The sequence below is a fragment of the Chroicocephalus ridibundus genome, chromosome 2, assembly GCF_963924245.1.
Source record: "Chroicocephalus ridibundus chromosome 2, bChrRid1.1, whole genome shotgun sequence".
NCBI lineage: Eukaryota > Metazoa > Chordata > Aves > Charadriiformes > Laridae > Chroicocephalus > Chroicocephalus ridibundus.
The window spans coordinates 7,023,039-7,048,538 of NC_086285.1; the positions used below are offsets into that span (position 1 = coordinate 7,023,039).

The following is a 25,500-nucleotide window of genomic DNA, read 5'->3' on the forward strand; positions in this document are numbered from 1 at the left end:
ACCGGGTCCCTCTTCCAAAGGGTAACACTCCAGTGAAGCACGCGCGAGACCGTCAAGAGGCACGTGAAGTATCTGGCGCTTTGTTATTCCAGGCAACACACACAGACATCTCCCACGTTCTGCAAAGGGAGAGGTGGCTTGTTGTTTTGCATTTACTTGTTTTTGTTACATTTGATAGGATTAACAACCAAAAATTCTGGGCTAAAGCTGAAATGAGCAAACGTGTCAGGATTTCACCCAATTTCTCTCTAATTTATGTGGGCAGTAAGCTTTTATGATGTCCTTAGCTAGTCATATTTCTGTTTTTAAATGTCTGGATTTTGTAAATATGTTCTTGGCAAACACAAAAGTGTCATGGGAACCATAACTGCTTTATAAAGTGAACTACTTTTGGATACTGCAACTTAACCGAGATGAAGGAAACCGTACATTTTTTAGAGCATCCAGCCGATGAATCACAACATCCAAATAATGTTCCTGATTCATCCCTTATGAAGAAGTCCAATTCGGGCTGGCACTACATGACCCTTCTCAGAAACTATAAACTCTCACGTTAAAACTCCTGAAAGTGGTTTTATGGCACAACTCCAAATTTAGGTTCTTAACATTAAAAAAAACCCCATCTAAGTATTTCCAGTGTTTCCTCTTTCTTTCCAGATGAAAAATCTCAAGACGATACAAGTCATACTAATTTCTGTCTGAAATTTAAGATGTACACACAAATATGCCTGAAATTCAAGAGACGGACACAAATAAAGTACAAAACGAATGAAAAAAAGAATTTCACTACATCTCCGAAAGAGATGCAAAGCTGAGCAACTTCGTTTGCTGCTGAAATAGAACGGGAAATGCATTTTTAGTCCGTCTTCTGCTTTCACGTAGAAGTTTTGTTGCGCAGTTTATAGACCAAAGCCACTGAGACCGGGCAGAAAGCCAGCCAGTGACTACCACAAACAAAAAGAAAGCAGCGCTCGCCTCTCCAATCAAACAATAGGCAAGAAAACACATTTATCCAAACTTAGTGGTGAAAGTGAAATATTAAGCTTACATTCTTTTATGAGGACCTAATCTACGCCGGTAGCAACTTGTGTAAACTCTGCTTCTGTTATTTTTATAAAAAGAAAATGCAGAATTACACACGAATGGAAGAAGCCCACTGCAAATGACAACAGCTGACAGCTACTGACATGCTAAAGTATCCGAAGCACACAAGGTCAGGAGAGGTAAGAGACAATCTGGTTTGGTTAACACAACTAAGTAAAGACTGTAAGGGATTCAGAATATGTCCTACAGGTCTCTAACAAAAGAGTGTGAAATAAAATATTTCTAAATGAAATTTAATTTTTAAAAAATCCCAGAAAGTACCATCGCTTCTACAGCATCATAACGAAAGACATTTGCAGGCAGAATTACAGTTAAACACGTTCCAGTTACACTCCCAAGGTGTCTACTGTCTATTTTTATAATATTCCTAGAAGGGATTCCATACAAACCCCAAGTCTGACGTCTCGCTTGGAAAATAGCACAAAGCCTTTTCTGGAGGTCCAGTAATCTATTCATACCAGAAAGGGGTCGTTTTCATTTCCCACATCTAAGTACTGCAACAAACCATGTGTGTGTGCATCATGTTACACAGGAATGAATGTTATTCCGAACCCATCGGCTTTCAAATGTTTTTTTATTGTTTTCACAGTTCAAAAAAAAAGGAGAATTCATAGAGCCCTTGTCTTTGTGTTTGCCTTCAGGTCCCCTTTCAAAGTACAAAACCCGAAACTTCTTGAGCAAGCACTCAGCCAGCTTTCCCCTCTCTAGCTGCTACTTGTTTTTCTTGCAGTAGTTCTTCTTCCTTCTTCTTGTGAAGCTTTAGGAGATACTCATCAGGCTCAAGTCCTGCCTCCCTTAACTCTGACATGGCTTTCTCCAACCGGTGCAACGTACGGGCACTCTGCACTTTTCGAGCGGTGATGTACAATGTAAACTCCTTGAAGCCTATCAGCTTGCAGGTGTCCACCTTGCAGATATTTTCAACATCTTTGGTTTTGTCCACCTGGGGGAAGAAAACTAAACCTGACATTTTTTCCAGATCTTCAATGTTTACTTGGAATTCAGTCAGCTGGTGACTGAAGCCTATGGGATTGTTTGGCACCACAAAAGCCCCCAGTACCAAGGGCTCTGGAGACGTTCTGCTCCGTCTGGCAAGGATCACCTTGTAGAGGTGGGATGGCACAGCTACATCATCCTTTCCGATTACCTGTCAAAAGGAAAGTTGTTACAGATACAGATCTTATCAGTTGAGGGGGGAAAAAATAATGAGACTAATCCTACTACCTCTAAAAACGAGTCAGAGCATGTAGCTACACAGCAAAATCATGTGTAGTGTTATCAGACTAGACGCTGAGGTGGAAAGCACCATTTCATTGCAGTTGGTCAGGAATGAGCTAGTTATTTGATGCCTGAATCTCCCTCTCAAACAGGAAAAGCAGGGCAAAGACCACTTCACCGCAGGGGTTTTTTAGCCACTGTTGGTAGGAGACCTTCCCAGAAGGTTCTCTGCCTTTCTCCTTTAACACTGCTGACTTTATATTATACTGTTAAGAAGGATGATGCAGACAAAAGGTCAAAAGATTAGTCAGTAACTGCCTAAATATTTGTAAAGATCTGTGACAAGGAGCTCTGGTAGAACGAACCCAACTTAAATCCCCCGAGCAGTGGCAACTTCAGTTACGGCTCAAACTGAACTGGAACCTTCAGAAACGGGGAGTCAGCCAAGACCCCAGCTCCCTAATCACGGTGTAGATCTGTAAGCTGACACGAAGGGATGGTAAAGCTCCTTTCTCATACCGCATTACATTGTTAATGCTTGGAATGCTGTTTTCAGCAACAGTGGCTCTAGACTAAGCTCCTGACCTGACAAATTATGTGGTTTTTAATATGCATTTCAAATTAACTTACCTTCTGTCAGTTATTTTTTGTATCTCTATTACCCACACACAGCCTGTATTTAATAGCCACGTTACCTAAGTAAGCATTTTTTTTGAGGGGACCTGGATACAAAGAAGTACATTCAGTGACTCATTATCTTGGAAGATAAGTCTATACAAAGAAAATGCACCTATTTCTTCCATAAATTCACTACGATTCAACTTAAGAGCTTGTACGTGTTGGGTTTCCTGCTATATCACGCAGGCCACGACCCAGGAATTTAACTCAAGCACCAGCAGGGGAAGATCAGGACTCCGAATTCACGTGAAATCTGCTAACAGCTCAGACGCATATGTGTACCGCAGACACACCACCCTGTGTCAGGAGTAAGTCCAAGGGAATAAACCTATTGATGACAAACGTAATCTCCCCAGTACTCAAAAAAAGGGATAGCCTGTATTAGGCTTTTTTTTTTAATTCAACGATGCTGAACTGAATCTGTCACGCTAACAAAGCATAACAGGCTCACACATGGAAAAACTGAGTTTTGCATAACCCTTCTGTATAACTACCCTTCTAAAATTCGTACATTTATTCCAATGGCAACAGAAGAAAAAGATGCAGACGCCTTACAAAAACTACAAAGGCATCTCATTTTATACATGAAATCCAGTAATTTGGTACTGTTTCCAATATTTGCAATACCTGCAAAAGCAAAGACTGCTTGTTTTGATTTTTTGACAGCTTTTGTTAGATACAGTTAAAACACAGAGAAAGCAGGTATTTATTTCACTGCCAGAACTGATCACGTTAATTGAAAGTATTTTACAAGCTAATCCCGTGTATCAGTTCAGACATGTTTTCTCCATTCACATATTCAGTATAACTCAATCACAAAAGAAACACTTCCTACGTATGCTTTATTCTGAGAGCATTCAGCACTTCTGCAAAAGAAAGTATGTTTTTAAAAGTAAACTTCGCCTGTGGCTACTGAACCAAGGTTCACATCAGTTTATTCCAATAGTTAACTCATTTCAGTTATGAATTCTTTCAGTGCTCGTAGTGCCTTCTACCTCTGTTGCCAGTTTTTTAAGTGACCAGTCTTACTGGTTAGACCAAAACCAGAGAAAATATCTTCAGGAGAAAGATAAACTTCCGATGAAGAAAGTTTTTTCATGTTTTGTACAAGAACACAGTGGTAACATCACTACTGTCTCTGGCAAACGTGCTCTTAGATTTTTTTACTCTGCTACAGAATATTTTCCCCCTTTCCCTAAACTAGGCTATTTAATGGCTTTGCTGTAGTTTAAACTTTTTGTTGTTGTTGTTTTTTATTTGTTTAGAAGAATGGTCTTGCTTATGCCACCAACCTTCTCCTAAATAAAGCTCTGCCTAGACATCTAAAAGCCATTGAAACTGTTAAGCAATAAATAAATGCCTTATGCCAAATCTACTTTCCCTTTCAACGACGACAGACGTCTTGATAGAGAAATTAGAGCTCCTGAGTGTCAAAGCACTTTGCATTTAGCATTCAGTGTGGGTGAAACTAGAGTTACAGCTCCTCGGGATCAACTGCATAAATAATCAAAACTGACTGATGCACAGGTAATTTTAAAGTACACTAAAAACGCATCAACACGCGGCTGTATGTGGTAGGTTAAAAGTGAATTATGAAATGAACAGTGTTGGGAGTTTAACCTGTTTGAGATGGGTGGCATGCAAACTGGGGAGTACATGCAATGTCTTGGGCGTGAGAGGGAGGGAACCAAGAAGCATGAAAAGCCCCGAGGGGGAGAGGAGGGAGTTCACATCTCCATAGTCACCCAACAGCGGGCAGTGACTGACACTGCTGAAGGCAGAAGCTGGAGTTCCTTTTCTCCCCCTGGAGCGAGGAGCTCGCAGAGCCTGCACTGAAACCCCCGCTCCTGCCCGCTCCCAGGGCAAGGTGAAGAGAAGGAAGATGCTGTGCCCAGCCATGCTGTGTCCTGAAGCTGCTGTAGCCTCCCAAGAGAAGGGAGTGGCAAGACTAAACCCTTTTCCCCAGATTTTCCCTGGGTCAACAATCTCCTGACCTGCAGCATTCCTGTGCAGTACGGCCCGCACTGCCTTTTCCAGGCCTCTTCGCATACTTTTTTCCCCACTATAAATACATGTATACATACTAGGTCCTCCTTAGCTCGGCTCCCTCCTCTTCTCAACACCTCCCACACACATACACATACCAGCATCCTCTGTCTGTTGTCTAAAAGACTAGAGGAAGGGTGAACGCGCAGATGGAGACGCTACAAGTATCTCAAATGAGGAGGTATATGGCATATGTAAAACAAACAGGTGAATGTGCGTTGAGTGAGCTAGCAGAGGGAACAGGGGACTGAGTCTGAGGACTGAGTGGGTGGATAGAAAGGCTGGGGAATGAATAGAGCTGCACATAGAATAGTTAGGTACGAAATGGAAATGCTGAATGCCTGAAGTGGGCGTTAAGGGAAAACAGACCCTGTGCTTATGTAATATTATGCAAATATATACATTCTAGGTAAAATAATGCACATTTATGCATAGTATATGCCCTTATGAAGGAGGGACAGAAAGAAGGAAAAAGAGGACTAGTTCAAAACTAAGGAAGGGTTGGCCTTTTGAGAAATGTAGCTCCAAATACAACTCAACTCTATGGTGGTAATGGCCACACATGTAATTTATGTACCACTTCAGTTCCACATAAGCTCTCTTTTGAGAATTTAAATAAAATTTAAGTAGTGCTCAGGCTTTATACAAGTCCTCTGAATAGTAGTAAACTACTTCTGTAATTACTTCACTGAGTTCTAATACTGTTAAAGTGATTAAAACAAACTTCAGCCTACCAAACAGCCAAAGTCCATAAATGCCCTTTCCTTCCATAAAACAGGGCATAAAAGTTCTATCCACAGCTGATTCTGCTGGAGGAGAACACCATCAAAGGAAGGTGCCTGGTTTCTCTGACAGAGTATATATGCATGACAAAGAATAAATATGGTTTTTTCTGCAGTTTAACGCTTATGTGAACCATGCACAGGATGCAATTTATGCAGCCAGTGTGACCCAATGACTTCTGTTAAAAAAGGAAATGCAGTTCTGGAGCACACTCTGCTATTTCCATCATTAAGATCTGTAATATACCACAATTTGTTTTTTTATGGGAGTAGACAGAGAAGCTGCAGATGAATGTTTCTATAGAGTTGCCCCCCACACACAGCTCAACTGCCTGGAGAAAGAAGTAAAGCGTGATCCTGCATAAGTGAAGTTTGCAACAGAGGCAATAGGTAGGAAAAACAAACTCAACAATTCATTTCCTATTGCCACCTAGAGGATTTTCCTACCGAACTACAGCAGTCTGAATCACTATTCTGATCTGCACCATCCCGTTTATCACAGTGCATGCCTACCAGAGGCAGATAGCATATGCTCCTACTGTAACCGAACAGAAAATGGGTTAAGATTATCCACACACAGATGTTGACTTTGATTTGTGCTAGTCTATCCACAGGCAGCAGATGATCTTTCAGCAATCAATGCCTGAAAGAGCTCTCTGCCTCATCTGGAAAAGAGCAACGGTTTTTAATAGTATCTGTGATTCAAAAAAAAAAATCATGCTGAAAATCACTGCTGTCCCAACATGCATTCACACCATGTTGATAACAGGCCACAAGGTAACTTTCTGTGTCATCCTTGGAAAATTTCCATTTTGCTATTCCTATAAAATTTTGCTTAATCTTTCAAATTTTCAACTGCTTCATAACAGAAAAGAAAAAGCACTTGAGCTAAAAGCCTTCTTTTTATAGCATTAATAATATTTCTTCCCCACCATCAGTCGGGAAACCAACGCGAAATTTCAGACACTATTTCTCTTTGCTTGTCTGTATCAGTTCAACATAAAAACGTTCATTGCCTTAACTTTTTGCAGCTGCTCATTCCTTTCACTTCTGCTTTGCTCTGTTTTCTTTGGTGATCTCGTGCTGGCTGAAGCCCTACCACTGAACTGCTGTTGTCTAATAATGCAGTATTATGATAATGTCATTTTCAGCATAGTGTTTATTGTTTTTTATTATTATTGACATTGTTATTGACATTCCACAAGTGCGTATAAGTTTGTCCTACTCCTCGATGCCCAATTAAATGTGGACAGCTGCCATGAGGACTGGCCATTAAAATGTGTGCAATTCCTGACATTTAGAGATGTTTACATATTGCTAAAACAACAAACGTGTTGGTAAGCAGTCATACAAACTTAAAGAGCTCACAGAGACAGATAAAGATAAGGGCAGAAGTAACACGATTTCTTAAAACAAAGATAATTCAGTGAGTTCAGCTGATAAATTTGGTCTCATAGCTAAGTGACGGGAGGGGGATTTGTCTTAAGCATGGCTTTCCTTACAATTTTGGCCAAATCATTAAACTGTTCTTGGTCGTAGTTTTTAAAATTGGAGGAAGGACAAATTTGATAATATCTGTGGAGTGCCTAAGTATCAGAATAAACAATTAAGACAATTGCTAATGGCATCTAGGGGAAGTTTAAAGGTGTGACATTAACTAACATCACCTTCACGTGGTAGATAAATATGGGGCAAAGCAGTCCTTAAAAATTACAGTTTGGAGTTTATGAGAAAGAAAACTCCATTCTTACATAAAGAGGAGAAAAGGGATATATACGATGTAATGGCGGAACACTTGAGACTATTTAAGAAAAAAAATAGAGTGTAACTCTTAGTAGAAATTTTAAAACATACACAAACGTTATAATATTTTCATTTTATATTGGACTTGTTACAGCTTCCCAGAGTAGTAAGAAACCTATAATCTTCTGGAAGGGTAGGAATAGTTTTTAAAAGAAAGGACTCATGAATCTAAAAGTAGTATCTTGCCACCTAGTGACTAGAAAATGAAAATCAACCGTGAAGAGAATGAGCAGAAAGGACTAGCCTTTCATCAGCGAGGGCCAGCTTTGGATTGGCAATTATCTGAGATTCTCTTAGAACCTGGTAAACAGAAATCACACTCAATCATGCCTTAACTGCCAGCACACACTGAAGAGTCCTTGCATCAGAGGGTACCATCATCAAATACATTAAAATGATAGCTACAGAAATTCTCTCTACGCTCTAGTAACCATCTCTTCCCTCTATTTCTCTGTAAAATAACTCGAGTTTAGAACAAAGCCATACTGCAAATCAGAACTGACTGAAAAGAAGCATACACACAATTCTCTACGTAACAGTACTTCCATCTATGTCTGGCAACAACAAAATTAAGATATCTGTCACATTTCTTGATGGACAGAATTCAAGGACATCATTCCTGTCACCCAAAATAAGACTGTAGCATTCTCTGAACAGGCATTTGTTTTGTTTTAGCTGTAACTTGAGGCATGATACTGACCAGGCCCATCGGGTATTTTACTGTAGATAATATCATTCACACTGATACGACTCCAGGTTGGACAAGCCGGAGCTGTATTACAATTTGGTACTAAATTCTGTATAGAAACAGACTTTCTGGTAGTATAAAAAATTCCCTTTGCTACCAGTATAATTTTATTTACTTGATCATTGTGACAGCATTAACTGCCTCCACTTCAGTTCCTTCTGGATTTGTGTTAGGCAGCACTGATTCTGTTGATAGTGTTTTTTCGCCAATATTTGGGAGAACTCTGTCAGATGGCATTGAGAAGAACTGAGGAGTGTGAAGGCAGACCTAGCAATACAGAAAACAGAAAATACTACAAATGAAAATCATAATAACAATCTGCAACAACACAGCACAGCCAAGCACTCCAAAATGCAAATGTATGTACTTCAGGAAAATTTAATTTGTTCTGGCTGGTCTGATTGCTATTGCGAAATCATTTGGCAATCCTCAACAAGAAAGAAAAAGAAAAAAAAAAAGAGATGGTAAAAAAAAAAAGCTGTGCCTAAATACATAGTTATGGCACTAAAAGACAAACACCCCAAGCCCCCCTTTTTTTTTTTAATAAAGAGGGTGTGTATATGCATTATGATACTGTATTTACATGATGACAGACTACTACTTCCACAGAATCCATTTAGGTTATTTAACATTGAATCCACTACAGCCCCTATCACCACTCTTCCTATAATAAAAGAACCTTCGGGATGGCCACAGTGCTAAATAAAAGCAACCCCATAAATCTATCCTGCACCTTTGGTGTCTCTTCTCCACTCTTAACCCAGTGTCTATTATTTTCATTTGTACATCATGTCTAAATTTAGGGCTGACAGAGCTCTAGCTAGCCATTTACACCAGCTGATCTAAGATCTAGCCCTTTGCACATAAGTTTTATGGGACATGTATAATGGACCTAGATCCATTAGCTGCCTGTGTAGCCTTGAGCCCATTTGGAGCAGCCAACAAATAGTAATAGTCCCCAGATTTATTTCCTCCTTTGACAAGGATTCCTTCCCCTATAGTATCTTGGCTAGGAGAAAACCTCTACTACTTCTTGAAGTTGACTGGAGAAAACCGTGAAGTACCATCTTATATTTGAGAGGTCCAATTCGTTTTCCAGGGACTTATTTGCCACAGAACTGGATGACAAGTAAGTGTATCTTCTGGTACAGTTATTGTGCATCTCTGGCCCAGCCAACTCATTCAATTTTGAAAATCAAACAGCAGACATGATTCCAGTATGAACCTAGTATATCACTAAAAAGTACAGAAAAATGTCTTCTTCAAACAACAAATACAACGTTATCTAAACTGTACCTTCGTTCACCAACCACAGCCAATTTTTCTTAAATTAATATTTACTACGATGGCAATGGGAATAAGAAGGGTGGAGCACTAAATATGGTGCAGTAGAATTATTGCAAAATTTGTATTCCAAACTCCAAATCTGCTGACAGAGGAAAATCACTGAAGTGACAGTCACTGGAGAACAGTAATGTATAAACCAAGACAATGTCATTTTGATTTGATCTGGACAAAACCGAAAAACCTGCATCTGCCTCTCCAACGACACAGAACAGATTTTTCCTGTTGGCATTCTATTTTACATATATTCTCAAAATATGTTTTTCAGATACCAAGCACGGTCATCAATCTACTCTTTGCAATAAAAGCCTCCGCTGGAGACAGATGAAATGACAGAACATATCTGAGGATACAGCAAGTTCAGCCAATAGATAGAACAACGCTGGCATCTAAGGAGTTCAAGGTTAATTCCCTTTCTGGAACTAAACAGCAAATGGTACCAGAGTCCAAGCAGGAACTGGGAACAATGCCATGACCGATGCTCTGTTTTTCTTCTATAGTGATCTAAAAATAACCTTTTTGGATGTCTGATGAGAAAAACACCAGCCTGTAACGCCATGGATACATATTTCACCGCTCCTTTAGCTAAAAACAAGGAAACTAAGATTGAAGAGAGGATCTGAAACAAATCAATGCAGACACATTCACCGTAGTACTTCTGCGTTTTCTTTTTCCATAATTCTTGTCTCGGAGAAGAAAAACATTAGAAAGGAGCTCAGCCTTAACAGTCACATTGCCAGATTACAGGTTGGGAGTTTCAGCACTATTGTGTATCCTACGGCACCTCTCCTTAAACAGCACATACTAAGAAAAAGGACACCTTCTCACATCAGCTTCATAAGCCCAAACAATGAGGACTAAAAGCCTTTCATTTCTAAGTCACTTGTTTGAACCTAGCAGAGTTCACTCCGAAAGACAGGTAAGCGGTACCTTCCCTTCTCGTTCAGCTGCCAGCTCTCAGTGCGCTTCGTTTAGGGGCAGGATCCCAGCTTACCAAAATCAATGGCAATGACTGCAATTATATCCAAGGTATCTATTTGAAAAGAACTTCTCTCCAGTGCTTTGACAGGTTGTGTTCCCTTTTCTAAGTGTATGCATTGATGTAAGAAGAAAAAAAAACAAAACAAAACCACACCACTCTGAAGTCTCTCTCCCCAAAGGACAACTTCAATGGCAAGCACAAGAACTTACGCCATAAAGAGATTTCAAAATAACAAAATTCTCAGCCTGTATTTATTTACACTTAGAAGTGTAGCCAAAGAGGACCTAAATCAAATAATTTAACATTTAAAACCAAAAAAAAATCCCCAAAATCAACATTTTACTTTTTCCACCTGTAGACAGCATTATCTGTACTTAAATACAAATCAATTTACAAAATGAATCTCACTGTAGGAAGCTAAGTAAAGGATTTATGAATGTGGCCAAATGGTGAAATGAAAACACAAATACCATCATTCCACTGGTTTCAATCTCACACTGAACTTCACTTCATAGTTTATATTAAGACCAAAACTGATAAAACGTCCACAAAAGACCAGAGTTGTCATCAAACCCAAAGATGATGAAGACATCTTGGCAACAGACACGAACAGAACGATATGATAATCAAAGCACCATGGACTTTTTGTGCCACTATTATTCCACCACCGTATCCTGGTATCAAGTTACTTTGAATAAAAGCAGTAAGATGCAGTGCCTTCTCTTATTTTTACCTGTGGAATACTAAAATTTACATTTCTAAACCAAAATGGAGAGCCAAAATCATTTTTCAGAAAATGTAATCCTTCTTTTCTAAGTAAACACTTTCTTTGGAGAAAAACTAGAAAGAGATGACCAAGATTGAAGTGAAGCAGTTGATAGATGATTCAGCTGCTTCCTGGAAAATCATTTTCAGTTATAAAATGTTCAAGTCAGCTCAGGATTTTTAATTCTTCGCTACCTATGTTTAGGGATAAAAAATAAATGCAATATCCTGACAGATACGAAGAGGCAAATTCTAGCAAGCTAAGTGCAAGTCTGGAGAACTGTAACAGTACCATTCTGCATGACAGTAAGCCAAACGCTCAGCTCAAGACTGTTGAAAGGGAACATCTCCCTCCTGCTCGCAGCTACGTGCTTTTGGACATATCTCATGCTGTCACCAGGAAGCGCTGGACTCCTCTGTGTGCTGCTCTGTCCTTCTACGACAGTAGAAAACAAGCCCAGTAAGCAAATAAAGAGTCCAGCATCCATGGTTTTCTATTGTATTGGGTAATTAAGCATCTTGTGGGAGGATCTGACAGTCATCAGCACTGTCAGACAAGGGCAAGGACTGGGAAGTGTAATGGGCAATAGCAAAGTTGGCACTCTCCCTTTGGGAGGCAAGGAACCATTGCCAGTCTAAAGCTGGCTTTACCACTAATTTATCGTATGGCATTGGTCATATCCCTTAAACATTGCTTATCTATCCACTTGAAAATAAGCACGGTTGTCTTGTGAGCACCTTGCTCACAAAGATGTGGTGAGAGCTGAAGTTTGGAACTGCCGCTGAACATGAAAAAGACAAATTATTATTACCGCATTTTCATATGCATAACATACGCCTGTCTGGAAAAAAACAAAAACAAACCCAAACCCAAAGCTGTGATTTTGTCACAGTCAAGGCTATAGATATGGGGAGGTGGGGACATACGGGAGTTTTTTAAGAAGTAAAAAGGTGAAAGGAGAAATTACATTCTATCATGACTGAAGTTCCAAGTTCAATCAAATGGAAATCAGCTGTGTATTTATAATGGAGAAATAGCCCCTAAATCTTACCACCAAACAAGCCAGTGTTGAAAGCTGAACATTTCTCTCTTTTGTGTCTCTCATACTCCTCTGAAACAGGGGCTTGTTATAGCAAGCTCATTCGTTGCTCCTCAGAGAATGAGTTGGACAGCTGAATCATTCACGAGCTGAAGCTGCAGTTGATCTGAGTACTTATTTTCAAGGAAAAGTGTTTTTTCAAGAGGTGCAAAATACAGCATTTATTATTTTGCATTATGCTAGCTTTCATCTAGCAACTGAAAACAGCAATAATATCTCGTTACAGTAGGGTCAGAAGGTAATACTCCCTCCCTTGAATACCTTACTATGCTCAAATCCTACAGATGTCTAAACACCTGCTTACAAGGAGTAAGTCAGTATAAGGAATAATAAATTGACCTCTCAACTTGACAGCCTTTCCTATCTGTCAGTCTATCAGTGGCGGATTCTAGAGACTGTGCAAATCTTCAAAGTGTTTTAAGCAGGTAATAAAAACAGGGGACCAAAAGAAGAAGGGGGGGGTACCAGTCCCACAGACCAGTGATCACACTGCATTCACCTAAAACCTACTGAATTTGAACAAAGTCTTTCAATTGACTTTGCTGTGCTCAGAATCTCAGCTGCAAGGCCTCATCTCAGTGATGCACACGGGATATCAGCAAACAACTGCTTTTGAAATTAATGGAGCACAGGCATTCCAGCACCCTATATAGTTTTGAGAAACCCACACTACCTTTGTATTGCATTGTTTCTAAAATATATCAATAAATGGCTGAATAGATGCCTACATACCAGGAAAAGCCACTAACTCTCTGTTTAGATACTGTCATGTATCACAGAAGTCAGAAAACTGTTTTACTGCAGACCGTGAACAGGTATTTAACAGATCTCTCTTTGTAAATAGAACCAATTATTTTAAAATTATACCTTTTCATGTGTTGGCAAGACATAACACATCTCTACTGAACTTGTCCCAGCTAGTATTGGACATTTCATACATTTTGCGTGTTCTAGGACATTTAACTATGTTTTATCAAGCTACAGTACCAATTTTAAATAAATAAATAAAGTACTACCACTGCACTAGTAACCCAGCAACATATATACATACCTGATAAGTAACACTCTTCTTTCCGTCATCGTTTGTTTGAGGCAAGGTCAAAGGTCCAGAAACTACCCAAACATCCTCAAATCTCTCAGTCAATTCCCGACAATACATTTCCATTCTGGAACATATTTGTCAGATAGGGTGAAGTCAGCTGGGAAAACTTATACCATAATAATCTTTGAAACATCCTGTGAAGGGGAAGATGAACTACTGACAGTTTGGGAGCATGTTTCCAAACTCATGTGACTGATTCGCAAGTCAAAGAAAGTAAAACGCAGCCCCAAGTCATACTTCCCACTTGTCCCAGGTCCGCTTTGCTCCAGATAGGTGTGTGTTACCCCACAAATTTGAAAATTATTTCTGCTGCCTTACCACCTGTCCTGAAAATCTGAATTCTCTACTTACTCCCACACTTGACACTAGAAAGATGCTGCTGATGGTCACCTGGGATTAGTAAGATACTTGTTTTAAACAGCAGGTTATGGCATTATAACTTTGAAAGGTTCTACCATGTTACTGGATTTGTATGTTCCTCCCCAAGGAATCAATGTCCTGCAACAGACAGCTCTTGCAACACACTCTCTACGAGTGGTGTTCCCCAGGGGTCAGTACTGGATCCAGTCCTCTTCAACATATTCATCAATGACCTGGATGAGGGGATAGAGTGCACCCTCAGCAAGTTTGCTGATGACACCAAGCTGGGTGGGGTGGCTGACACACCGGAAGGCTGTGCCGCCATACAGAGAGACCTGGACAGGTTGGAGATCTGGGCAGAGAGAAACCTTATGAAGTTCAACAAGGGCAAGTGTAGGGTGCTGCACCTGGGAAGGAACAACCCCATGCACCAGTACAGGTTGGGTGCCGACCTGCTGGAGAGCAGCTCTGTGGAAAGAGACCTGGGAGTCCTGGTGGACAACAGGATGACCATGAGTCAGCAATGTGCCCTTGTGGCCAAGAAGGCCAATGGCATCCTGGGGTGCACCAAGAAGAGCGTGGCCAGCAGGTCAAGGGAGGTCATCCTCCCCCTCTGCTCTGCCTTGGTGAGGGTGCACCTGGAGTGCTGTGTCCAGTTCTGGGCTCCCCGGTTCAAGAGGGACAGGGAACTGCTGGAAAGGGTGCAGCAGAGGGCTACAAAGATGATTGGGGGACTGGAACACCTCTCTTATGAAGAAAGGCTGAGGGATTTGGGTCTCTTCAGTCTGGAAAAAAGACGTCTGAGGGGTAACCTTATCAACACTTATAAATACTGAAAGGGTGGGTGTCAGGAGGATGGGGCCAGGCTCTTTTCAGTGGTGCCCGGGGACAGGACAAGAGGCAATGGGCACAAACTGGAACATAGGAAGTTCCACCTAAACATGAGGAGGAACTTCTTTACCCTGAGGGTGGCAGAGCACTGGCACAGGCTGCCCAGAGAGGTGGTGGAGTCTCCAACTCTGGAGACATTCAAAACCCGCCTGGACGTGTTCCTGTGCCACCTGCTCTAGGTGACCCTGCTCTGGCAGGGGGTTGGACTAGATGATCTCCAGAGGTCCCTTCCAACCCTATGATTCTATGATTCCATAGCTCAAAGTACTTAGGAATTTTTCTATGGGTCATTCCCACAAGTCTACTGAGTGGTTTTTTATATAAAACTGTTTAAAAATAAAGTAGTCACTCCAGAAATACTAACATTATTTTTGCTTTTAAACAAATTGATTCAGTTTCTAGCATAAAATATTTGCCCAAATGAGAAGGTTTCTGGATCATGCTTATTTTACATAAAACAAAAGATTATATCCTATCTTCGATCTAACACCCCAGGTGTTACAGAAATCACACACAGTGAGCACTCACTGGTCCTTTACTAAAGGTAAGAGTTGCACTGCACTCAAATAGACAAACAGACCATAACATGAGACAGATCAGCCCAGCTAACCTGGCTGCCTCCGTAACAGGGAGGTTTCACCCCCTTCTCTGTCTCATCCCTGTTCCTCGTACCTCTCCCTTGGGCCACCTTTAGCACTCTTCATCTGTCAACAACCCTTAACAACATCAATCTTTTTTTTTTTTCCTTTTGTGCTGAGTTAGTGAGTTAAATCAGCTCACACAAATCAGAATTAGCAGGAATGAGCCCCTTCTTCTTTGCTAATAGTTAGCTGACGTGATATGCCAAAGCACTGACCACAAGACAATTTTTTTCCTGCTGTTGTCAGCTTTGCTTCCCAGCAGCTCAGCTCCTCAGGCTGTCTTACGGCATGGCGATACAAACACCACCTGGCACAAGGAAGGAATGGGAATAAACGCAGCTAGGGAGCAAAGTGCTTCTGGTGACAGCAGGGACAGAGATCAGATAACAGTGACCATGAAATCACACTCAAAGTAAGACAGAAAATGACAGTTAAACATCAGGAAAGAAAGAAGCATGCATGTTGGTGGGAAGAAAATGAGGAATAAATACTAAGGTGCAGTTAGACCGCACCACTGAACCAAGCCAATAGCTTACTATCTAACAGCTGGCTGAAAGATGCAGTCCTGCTCTCCCCTTTCCTACTGCTCCCCTTGTCTGCCCCAGCTGAACAGTCTTATTCCATCTTCCATGTTGGCTTTGGCACTCAACTCACCAGTTGATCCAATTTTCTAATCTGTCAGAAACATAACCAAGCAAAACAAAATGCAAATCAGTTTAACTGGGTTAGCAAATGGAATTGACTTGCTGCAGTCAGGCTAGTACCAGAGCTGGAACTGGGAGAGCAGCAAAAACACATGGCTGGAGAGCAAACACCACTTTAAAAAACAACAGATCGTTAAACTGACTAAGCTGTATTGTCTACCTGCACCTCAGAAGATGATTCAAGAAGCAAGCAATTAAAAAAAGAGAAAGGAAGAGAGTACTAAAGCCAGGAAGGGATACAACAAATGTGAGACAAGGTATCCTTAAAACTATTTATCACTAAACAAATGAGTGACAAAACAAATGGCACAAATACCTTGCTTGTGTATTTAAACTGTGGGGATAAGGTACTTGGATTGGGAGAAAGTGATAATAGCTGCTTAAATTGCGGGGCTGATAGTGCCAGGGGAAATTTTCAAACACTCGCCATGATATCCTGGTTAGGCAAAAATCCTGCTCGAGAGAAATAAGGAGGGTTTCCAACCTTGGATTGTTAAAAATGCCTAGCTTTGGTATAAGGAAATTTTATGCTCAAATACTTGAGGTATGACAACACAAAAAAAAAAAACTCTTAAAATGTTATAGCATTTTATTTGTCTATAAAACAATATAACCTTACTGAATGCCTCATATGATTTTATATACATACTTATAAAACTGGAAAGCAGTGTGTAGTTGAATGATGATGCATTTCTGATAGACTTTTAGTACAATACTGTACATAATTTTGCTCACCTTCCCTTGAGCGAACCTTGTAAAATTCATCATTTTCCCCTCCTGTTTCTGAGCGTTAACATTCTGTAAGTCCAATGCAAGCAGCTCTGGATGACTGCTACTTTTATTACTGTTCTTCTCTACTCAAAGGAAGGAAAGAATCAAAATCCTACGTGAAGAAAGTTTAATTTATCAACCACTCAGCTGATCCAGCTGGCACTCACAAGTGACAGAGAACCTGCCTGGCTGCTACTTGGAAGCCTGCACTCGAAGAAACACCTAAGACCTGAAGTAGTCACGACTCAGTGGGGAGCGCTCAGTTCTCCAATTCAAAGCGAACCAATGTCCACATACAGAGATGTGAATACTCTCGCACTGGAAGCGCTTTTTTGAGTAAGAGATGTTAAAGCAAGATCTAAGCCCTTTCCTTGGTTCTACTGAATTTTCCTTACGGACAGAGATGTTAAGCCTGGCATTTTACCCACGTCAGCCAGAAGAAATAATTTTACCTATTCTAAATAAACGTTCTCTACAGTTTGACTGAATAAAGAACTAATTAATGTAGCTGCTATACTCTTCTTGCACTGTAAGCACTGAGCTGCCTTTCATTTCAGAGAAAGCTGCTATATCCCTACAGATAGTTTATAAAGTGCTCTAGAATACCGGGATGTGAAGAAGCTTTATAAATATAGCATTTTTGATTTATGCCACTACCTGACATTTTTCACTCATTTTACTTACAAGTAATTTCTCACCTGTTCCAAAATCCAGCATTATTTTCATAATTCTGAGGCACGATGTTAGACAGATAAAACGTTTCGGCCATAGCTGTCTGCATACAGAAAGAAAATCATATAATTTCACTGAAACATTTACAAGCTGAAAACACGTTTTAGAAGTTTTCAGATCAGAATCCACTTCTAGTTTAGTCTTAACATTGTTATCAACATAAATGGTCAGATAAAACCTAAATCAGAATATCTAGAAAATTATTTTGGATCAAGAGGAGCATAACTGAGGTCCAAACCTTGCAAAATAAATTTTTTTTTTTTTTTTGCTACAGAAACGTAGCACAAAACCATCCAATTCTAGAGGCACAGAAATTACTATGTTACCCAGTGTCAGTTTTGTAATGCCTTTGGAAGCAACCAGATACTCTTCCTTCTGAATGGGAAGGATGCTTTCATCCATGCTTTTCATTTATTTGACTGCCTAATGGCTAGCTTTTTCTTGCTCTTACAAGAAAAAGTTTTATTAAAAGTATTAACCAGTATTTCACAAATACTTTACATGCAGGTGATGAAATTATTTATGAGACCATAACGGACAAACATCTACATATCTGCTTAATTTTATCTTTAAAAAGTGTCATAATCCTCTCTGAACTGAAACCCACATATCTCCAGACGTGAAGGACCTGGTACTAAAAAACTACGCGTATGTAGGGAAATACAGGAGAAAACATTTCCAAGATCTTAACCCAGAATCTTCACAGGTCCTGTACTTGGCAGTATTTTTCACATACTACTTCTTCAAAGTGAAGGGGCTGGTAGAACTCCTTAAGATAATGAGCAAACACTACCTGCGCTAATTAAACTGTGAAATTAAATTTTTTAATCCCGTAATTTGAAAGATTGTATCATCTCACTGCATTTCAAGTCAGGTCCAGGATCTCTCTGCACAGGTAGCTCACCAGCAGACACTGCCCAGATATCACAAATAAATAACTACAAAGACAAAGAAATAAAATGACTGGTTCCTTCATCCACCACATGCCACTGTGCTGTCACTCTGCCCCACTACATACTATTCTGCCTGGCAGAAATACAAATTCAAACTGCTTCTTAATTGACAAATTACTGCATTAGGCACATTTCACAAGAGGATCCAATAAATCCAAGGCTGCTTTGTTAGTCAGCCAAGGTATTAGGGCATGCTTTTCTTACAGCTCAAATAAATGGCAGGTGAAGACATTTTATAGACTGAAAGAACTATGGCAAAAGAAGGTTCTAATTTACCTCATACACATTGCCAGAAAGGAAAAAGCCTTTTAAATCATTCAAGCAATCCCCTTGCCAATACAGAACAGTACTTAACAGCGTCTTTGCTTTGCCCAATCTAGCCTTAAACATCTCAGCACCTGTTGGTCAGGATGAAGTCATCGTTCCCCGTCTCCCTTTAACTGAGCTTCGGAAGACAGTTCTGAGGTTTATTTGGTGAAGGTTATCATCTGCATTTTACAGGCAGACAATGTGACATACAAGAGGTTGAGAAGACTTGCTTAACACTATACAGTACCAGATATACTCACACCATCTCTGCCAAACAAGTTAACACAGGTGTGATTTAATGAAGAGCGGTATGTCACCAGAGGATGCACCTGATTTAGATGCCTGAAGCACACGGTGAGAGCATCCTACAATGCTCAGTCAGGCACAGACCTTGAAACTCCAAGTCCAGCTCTGTGCATCAGTAAGACCATGTTCCATCTCAAAACAAACTGCAAATGGAACACCACACATTACTTTTAAGGGTCTTTTGACCCTTTCTGACTCATAAACAGAGGGAAAGAAAGAGAGGGAAAGAAAGAGAGGGAAAAGAAAAAAAATCCTACTGTTGAAAATTTGTTGTCTCCCGCTGGTGCCATGTGTCCTCGTGACCACCCACTCCCAAGGTAGTCTTCATTGACAGCGCTAAACATTAGAGGGATGTTAGGATCTGGTCTGAATTTACAGTGCCTTCGGTCTGCATTGCCTGAGGAACAACACACTAAATTGTTAGGTTATCATTAAACCATCATAACAGCAAGACAAAAAGAACTGGTTCTGTGACGTCTTGACAAATGACCCATGCTTAAGGATTCAACATGTCAGTCTTAATTTGGTATTTTTCTCCTCGACTATAAAAAAGAATAATTCTACCCAAATATCTGTGCTTCAATTCTTCCCCACTATACACTAGAAATTCTAACATGCTTACTGTTTTATAGAAAAAAAATAAATCCAAAATACTTTTGCCTTATCATAAATGCAAATTAATATTAAAGGCAAGAATACTAAACATATAAACCAGTAAGACACCATCTTTCCTAGGGAACGGTCTAGGACCCACGACCATCCATAGTAAGGAATGTGCTCCAGAGAAGCATCAGAGGCACACACAAGGGTGCCAGTGCAATGGGCCTGCACAGGCAGCAGCACAGTGCGCAGCTTAGAGAAACATCACTGTTGTACACAATTTTTTTCCCCAAATGAAAATATAATTCAATGTATCTCTGGCATACTGATCTTTTTCTTTATAAAATCCAGGGTGTCATCTGCAGTCACAAATACAATATAGAGGACTATTACAAATTCTCTTTTCATTTAAGCATGAGTCAGGGCCTGTGGACACAAGAGAGAATTTTCTTAAACTTGGCACTTTATAAAGTACTTCCTATTGCAATACAATGTGAGGGGCAATTTTCAATAGTGATCACTGCTAGCCATTAAAATTACTCTTTTTTTCTGTAGCTGAGTGGGCATACTGTATGCACTTGGGCTTTTTAGTCACGTCAGTATTACCACTGAGCACATACATGCCCTATGCTTCCTTGTGCTCCGTACTAAGAACAAAATGTGGTGCATGCTCTCCGCCTGGCAGCCCTCTGAAGAACCCAACAATATGCAAGGACCACAAGGAAGAAGGGAAGGAAGCATATGGATAATGTATCTCTTGGAAACCAGTGCCTGTAAGCAATTTCCTCTTCTTTGCTGACCATCTGTGCACATGCCCACGGAGGTGATGTCAAAACAGAGAGGTGATCAGAGCATTTTTATGCAGTGCAGGTACACTTTTCTTTCTTAGTAAAGCATGTGACATGATACTATAGCACAGGATTGATGCTTAGGAAGCAACACTGACAAGTTTATCAGCGTGCAAAACGACACATGGTTTCAAAACTCCAATAGATAAAAGGTTTTTGTGACCTTCCCCGAATAACACAGTTCTGCCTCAAATCTCAATTAGAATAGCTATCACACATAAATTAGAGCTGAATGCCTCAAGATGCTTAATTTCAACTTGCAGGTTAGTTGCATCTGATCGTTTGGAAAACATTTTAACAATTCAGCTGTTAAGGCCCACTTGAAAGTAAGCCTGGAATTACTGCTTTCTTCTCAGAAAGAAGTGGAATCAACGATGCTACTTAGGGGTTGGTTATAAATATTTTCAGGATCACGCTTTTAATTTTGAAAGGTAATTTGAAGACAATGATTAAGATATATTTAGAGGGCTACTGCGTTCATAAAACACTTTACAATTATACAGTTACCTCCATTACTAATAATTTGCCTTATAAAAACTGAACTAATGCTATAAACTTAATTTACAATGACTGTATGCCACTCATATTTCATTCACGACTGACAGCAAAAAAGCACTGAGCCTCTGTCTTGCATAAAGAACAGGGGAGAGAGTATTAGATAATGCACATCAGAAAATACAACAGAACTGCATCAAAGTAAATAATGGCTGCAGCGAGTAGGTACACCCTATCTAGCTTTGAACAATTACAATTGTTGATGCCCTTTGCTTTATTTTTATATCACTGATGGACATTCATCTTTTCTTCCCATTCTGAACAAATCTCTTTAAGATGAGGATGTTTCATCTGGAGATGAAAGAGTCTGGCCACTAAAGGAGCTGACTCCACAAGCATTCAGACATATGGGGCGGTATATCAACTGACACAGATTGGCCCATGGAACTAACTACGCAAGCTAAGGAAGCAAGAGCAATTTTATGCGCCTGAACAATAACACTGAACTTCGCAGGTCTGAATCAGAAGAGAAGTTTCATTTTCAGTTTTGCATCTTCTCTCCAGTCGTGTTTAGAAGAGTTAAGTAAGCTTCCCTCCTGCAACATGACTGACAGTGTTTACACTGACAGAGATCTGGTGTTTACAGACTGTTTCATAAATTCATAACAGAAATTTTCATGGAAGGTAGCTCTAGTTCTTCTTCATTCCTCCCTTTGATATGCAGCCTTTGGGCCAACTGTATCTTGCAGGCTTCAGCATGCTATACATTCAATACCAGACTAGTCCCAACAAGAGAAAGAATACTGAACAAGCCTGCCAACCGGCAGTGACAGATTTCTTTTAAATCACAGGCAACATCAGCCTTAATACTGTCATGAAGCTGACATCCACCCAGAGGCCTGCTGCCTCCAGTCGGATTGTGAATGGGTAGAAATATCCATACCTAGAGATCGCTCTAGGATTTTTCACCCTGCCTGCTCCTGGGTCCACCTTCTGTGAACTGCGAAGCCCATTCTGGGCACCATAAATATAAGAAAATAAATACCTACATACCCAGTGTCTTCTGTTTTGAAATATGTTCAATCACCCATCTAGGCACCCGTTTTGCTTGGTCATAAGACAGTGCATGATTTGTGTAAAGTCTGGTCTCTGTTCCAGCTTCAGGGAATCCATATTTTTCCAGCAGGGACTCTTCTACTGGTTCTAAGGAGAAAAATAAACAGAACACCACCTAAACATGAAACGTGATCAGAAACACGACAGTAAAAAAAGCATCTCAGTGGATGTGGACATACTGTATACGGAACTACTCAAGGTTACTGCCACAATTACAACCTAAAAAATGTTAAGAGAGCTACCCAGTGAAACTCCCTTAACAATGAAAAGTTGTGGTTTTCATTGTGTCCTCACATGAGGACCTCAGCTGTAGGACTAACTCATCCACTCTAATGCCTACACACACCTACCTAGCAATCGCTCTGGGCTGGCCATCAGAAGAAAAGCCATCATATATTTTGGGACAAATCAGGCAGCAAGGAGTTATGGACACGGGAGATCAACACACACATTTCACCCTTCAGAGCTGGAAATCGCTTTCCTCCTCACAAACTGAGATGTACGAGTTGAACACAAACCCGAGTCCTGCCCTCACTGGGAACACTTACACTCTGATGAATGAATGAAAGTTTCGCTTTTGAGATTATTATTTTTTTTGCAAGTAACATTTTTCTCTCATGAAGCAATATTTACATCCGTCTTACTGACTTCCTCGTCCCCCAGCCATCTGTTTGACAGCAACTCTGTTTTTTAGAACTGTTCTTCCTGTACTTTCTGACTCTCCAGTACTTTTAAAGCCTTCAGGCTGCAGAGAAAACCCACTGTGGGAGGCCCTGGAGCCCCCCCACAGCCCCTTTCCCACTCCTTGCACCCCCACAGCCCCATCCCCACGTCTCACACCCCCACGGCGAGCGGGCCAGGGCCTCCACAGGCCAACAGCCACCGCTCCTTGGTGGCCTTGTCTAGCCTTATAGCCTGACCTCAACTGCCTGTGCGAAAGTAAACGTTCCCCACAACACCGTGCTGGGGAAAGGGAAACCCCTTTCCTCGCCTGTCACCACCATTCTGGTGCGTGCAGGTGCAGCACGGGGAAGACGCGTTTTTAATGAAGCAAGTTACGGCCCCAGCATCCCCAGATAACCTCCTCCCCGCCTCCGCCCGGCGCAGGAACTCGGGGGAACTCCCCGGCCCCCTCTGAGCACCCTGGCATGGAGGAAGCGGGGACAACGCCGCTCGGCGGAGAGGGGTTGGGGGGGGGGGGGGGGGGGGGGGGTGGCCTGTGGGGATCGGGGCCGCCCTGAGGCGCCGCCGTTCCCGCCTCGCCGAGGCGCCGCCGCTCCCGCCCGGCAGAGCCACTGGTCCGCCGCGCCCGGCCTCCCCTCTGCTCCGCGCCTCTTACCCTCCGGCAGGGCTCGCCCGGGGACCGGCTCCGGCTGGCTCTGGCTGCGGAGGAGCCGCCACGCAGCCCAGCACGAAGCGGCGCCCGCCGCGGCCCCGCACACGAAACCGCCCAGAAAGCGGCGGTGGCGGGGGAAGGCCGCCATGGCGGCGGAGGCCGAGGGGGACACACGCAGCGGCGCGCTGCGCCGCAGCGCCCCCTGCCGGCCCGCCCAACCGCGGCGGCGCCGCGGGGCTGCCATGGCGGCATCGCCTCAGCGCGGCGGCGGCCCCGGCTGTGGTTTCCCCGGGGAAACGACACGGCAGGAACGACCGGAGCGGGGTTTGCCCCAGCGCCGTGAGAAACGGAGAGCCAAGGCGTGGAGCTCGGCCTCACGGGGAATACAGGGACCGCCCGGAAAGGGACGGCTAGACTAGTCCCCAGCCAGCGAGGCTGGGGTTGATGACTCCAGCGCCAAAGGATGGTACGGGGTTGGGTTTAGTCTCCATTTGGTGATTTGGCATAAGGCTCTTTGTCAAGAAAGCCACCAGCCCTGTTATTACTTTTTTTCCTCACACACGACTGTTCATGTTCAGCTTAGCCTCATGTGAGTCCACTGGAAGCATTTCCAACCCGGCACCAAGCAAGAGGCATTTTTGATGAAGAAAAGGACCAGTTTAGCATTGGAAAACACCAAAGCATGGGGGCTGCGTTGCCACGCCATCACTTCACTGCAGGCAGCTTGCCTGGAGAGGTCTGGCCGTGCTTCAGTTGGTGGCTGAGGGCATCTTCTTGCCTCATGCCGGGGGGATTACAGAGCCCAATGTGTTGCTATGAGTTCAAAGAGCTCAAGCTTTTTATTATTTTTTTTTTTAATTTTTTTTCCAGGTCAAGCCTTCCCGCCTCACTGAATCTTGTTCAGTACTCAGGTGGAGGAAAAAAGAAAAAACCTAAAACCCATGGTGTATGGAAGCTGCACCTCAGTCCCAGGTAGAAGAGTCACCCTAACGACTGGTAGGTACCTCACGCTGAAGCTGTTTCCCTGACTGGGAACAGACCCCAGAGCACTTGTGGATGCTCCGTGTTTGCTGACAGCTTCCCTTTCCCGAGGAAACATCCATCCATCCTCGCCAAGGAACTGGCTGTGCATTTGCAGTGGGCACACCATGAACAGGGGTGTGCTGCTTCACACCATTCATGGCTCCGGTAGCAGCTCTACATTCATTGTAACTTCAACCTCCTGCAACCGTTAAGGTATTAGTGGGCGAGTTTTTGTAAATCAGGTTGGAACCATTTAAGCGATCCCTTGCTGTCCGCTCTGCTCGAGCTGGTGGAAGGTGGAAGTGCAGACACTTCACTGCAAGGTCCTGGGATTTAGCTTAAACCCCCCATCACTGGCAGTTGTTGCATCTACGTTGCTGGAAATGATAAGCAGTGTTACCACGGTACTACAAGAGGCAACACCCTTAAAAGGACACAGCAATTTCAGCTAACTGCCTCTTGCCTTTAGAGGAGTTAGCAAATGATATGTAGAGGTACAGGCCTCAGCTACGCCTCTGCAAGGGCTTTGTTAGGGATTTTGGACAGCACAGATACCATTAAGACACTAAAACATTCTTCTATAAAAAAGGAAATTCTCCAGCTAGATGTGGAAGACAATAAAATACCAACGATTTTTAACGTCACACATACAAGAGAAGCAATTATTTGTAATTTACTGTTTATTTTCATATACAAAAAGATAAACTTGAAATAGTTCTTTCTAGTTTTTTTTCCTCCTATCT

At 41.9% G+C, this 25,500-nt stretch overlaps 1 protein-coding gene across 1 annotated transcript; it reads right to left on the reverse strand.

Moving 5' to 3' along the window:
* Positions 1-1,661: 1,661 nt before the first annotated feature.
* On the reverse strand, positions 1,662-23,922 carry EXOG (exo/endonuclease G). Its single transcript, XM_063324352.1, has 6 exons — positions 23,738-23,922; positions 22,336-22,485; positions 19,597-19,736; positions 17,738-17,814; positions 13,622-13,736; positions 1,662-2,251 (listed from the first exon to the last, which is right to left on the reverse strand). The coding sequence occupies exons 1-6, from the start codon at positions 23,880-23,882 to the stop codon at positions 1,790-1,792; spliced, it is 1,089 nt and encodes a 362-aa protein (XP_063180422.1). The 5' UTR covers positions 23,883-23,922; the 3' UTR covers positions 1,662-1,789.
* Positions 23,923-25,500: the final 1,578 nt, after the last annotated feature.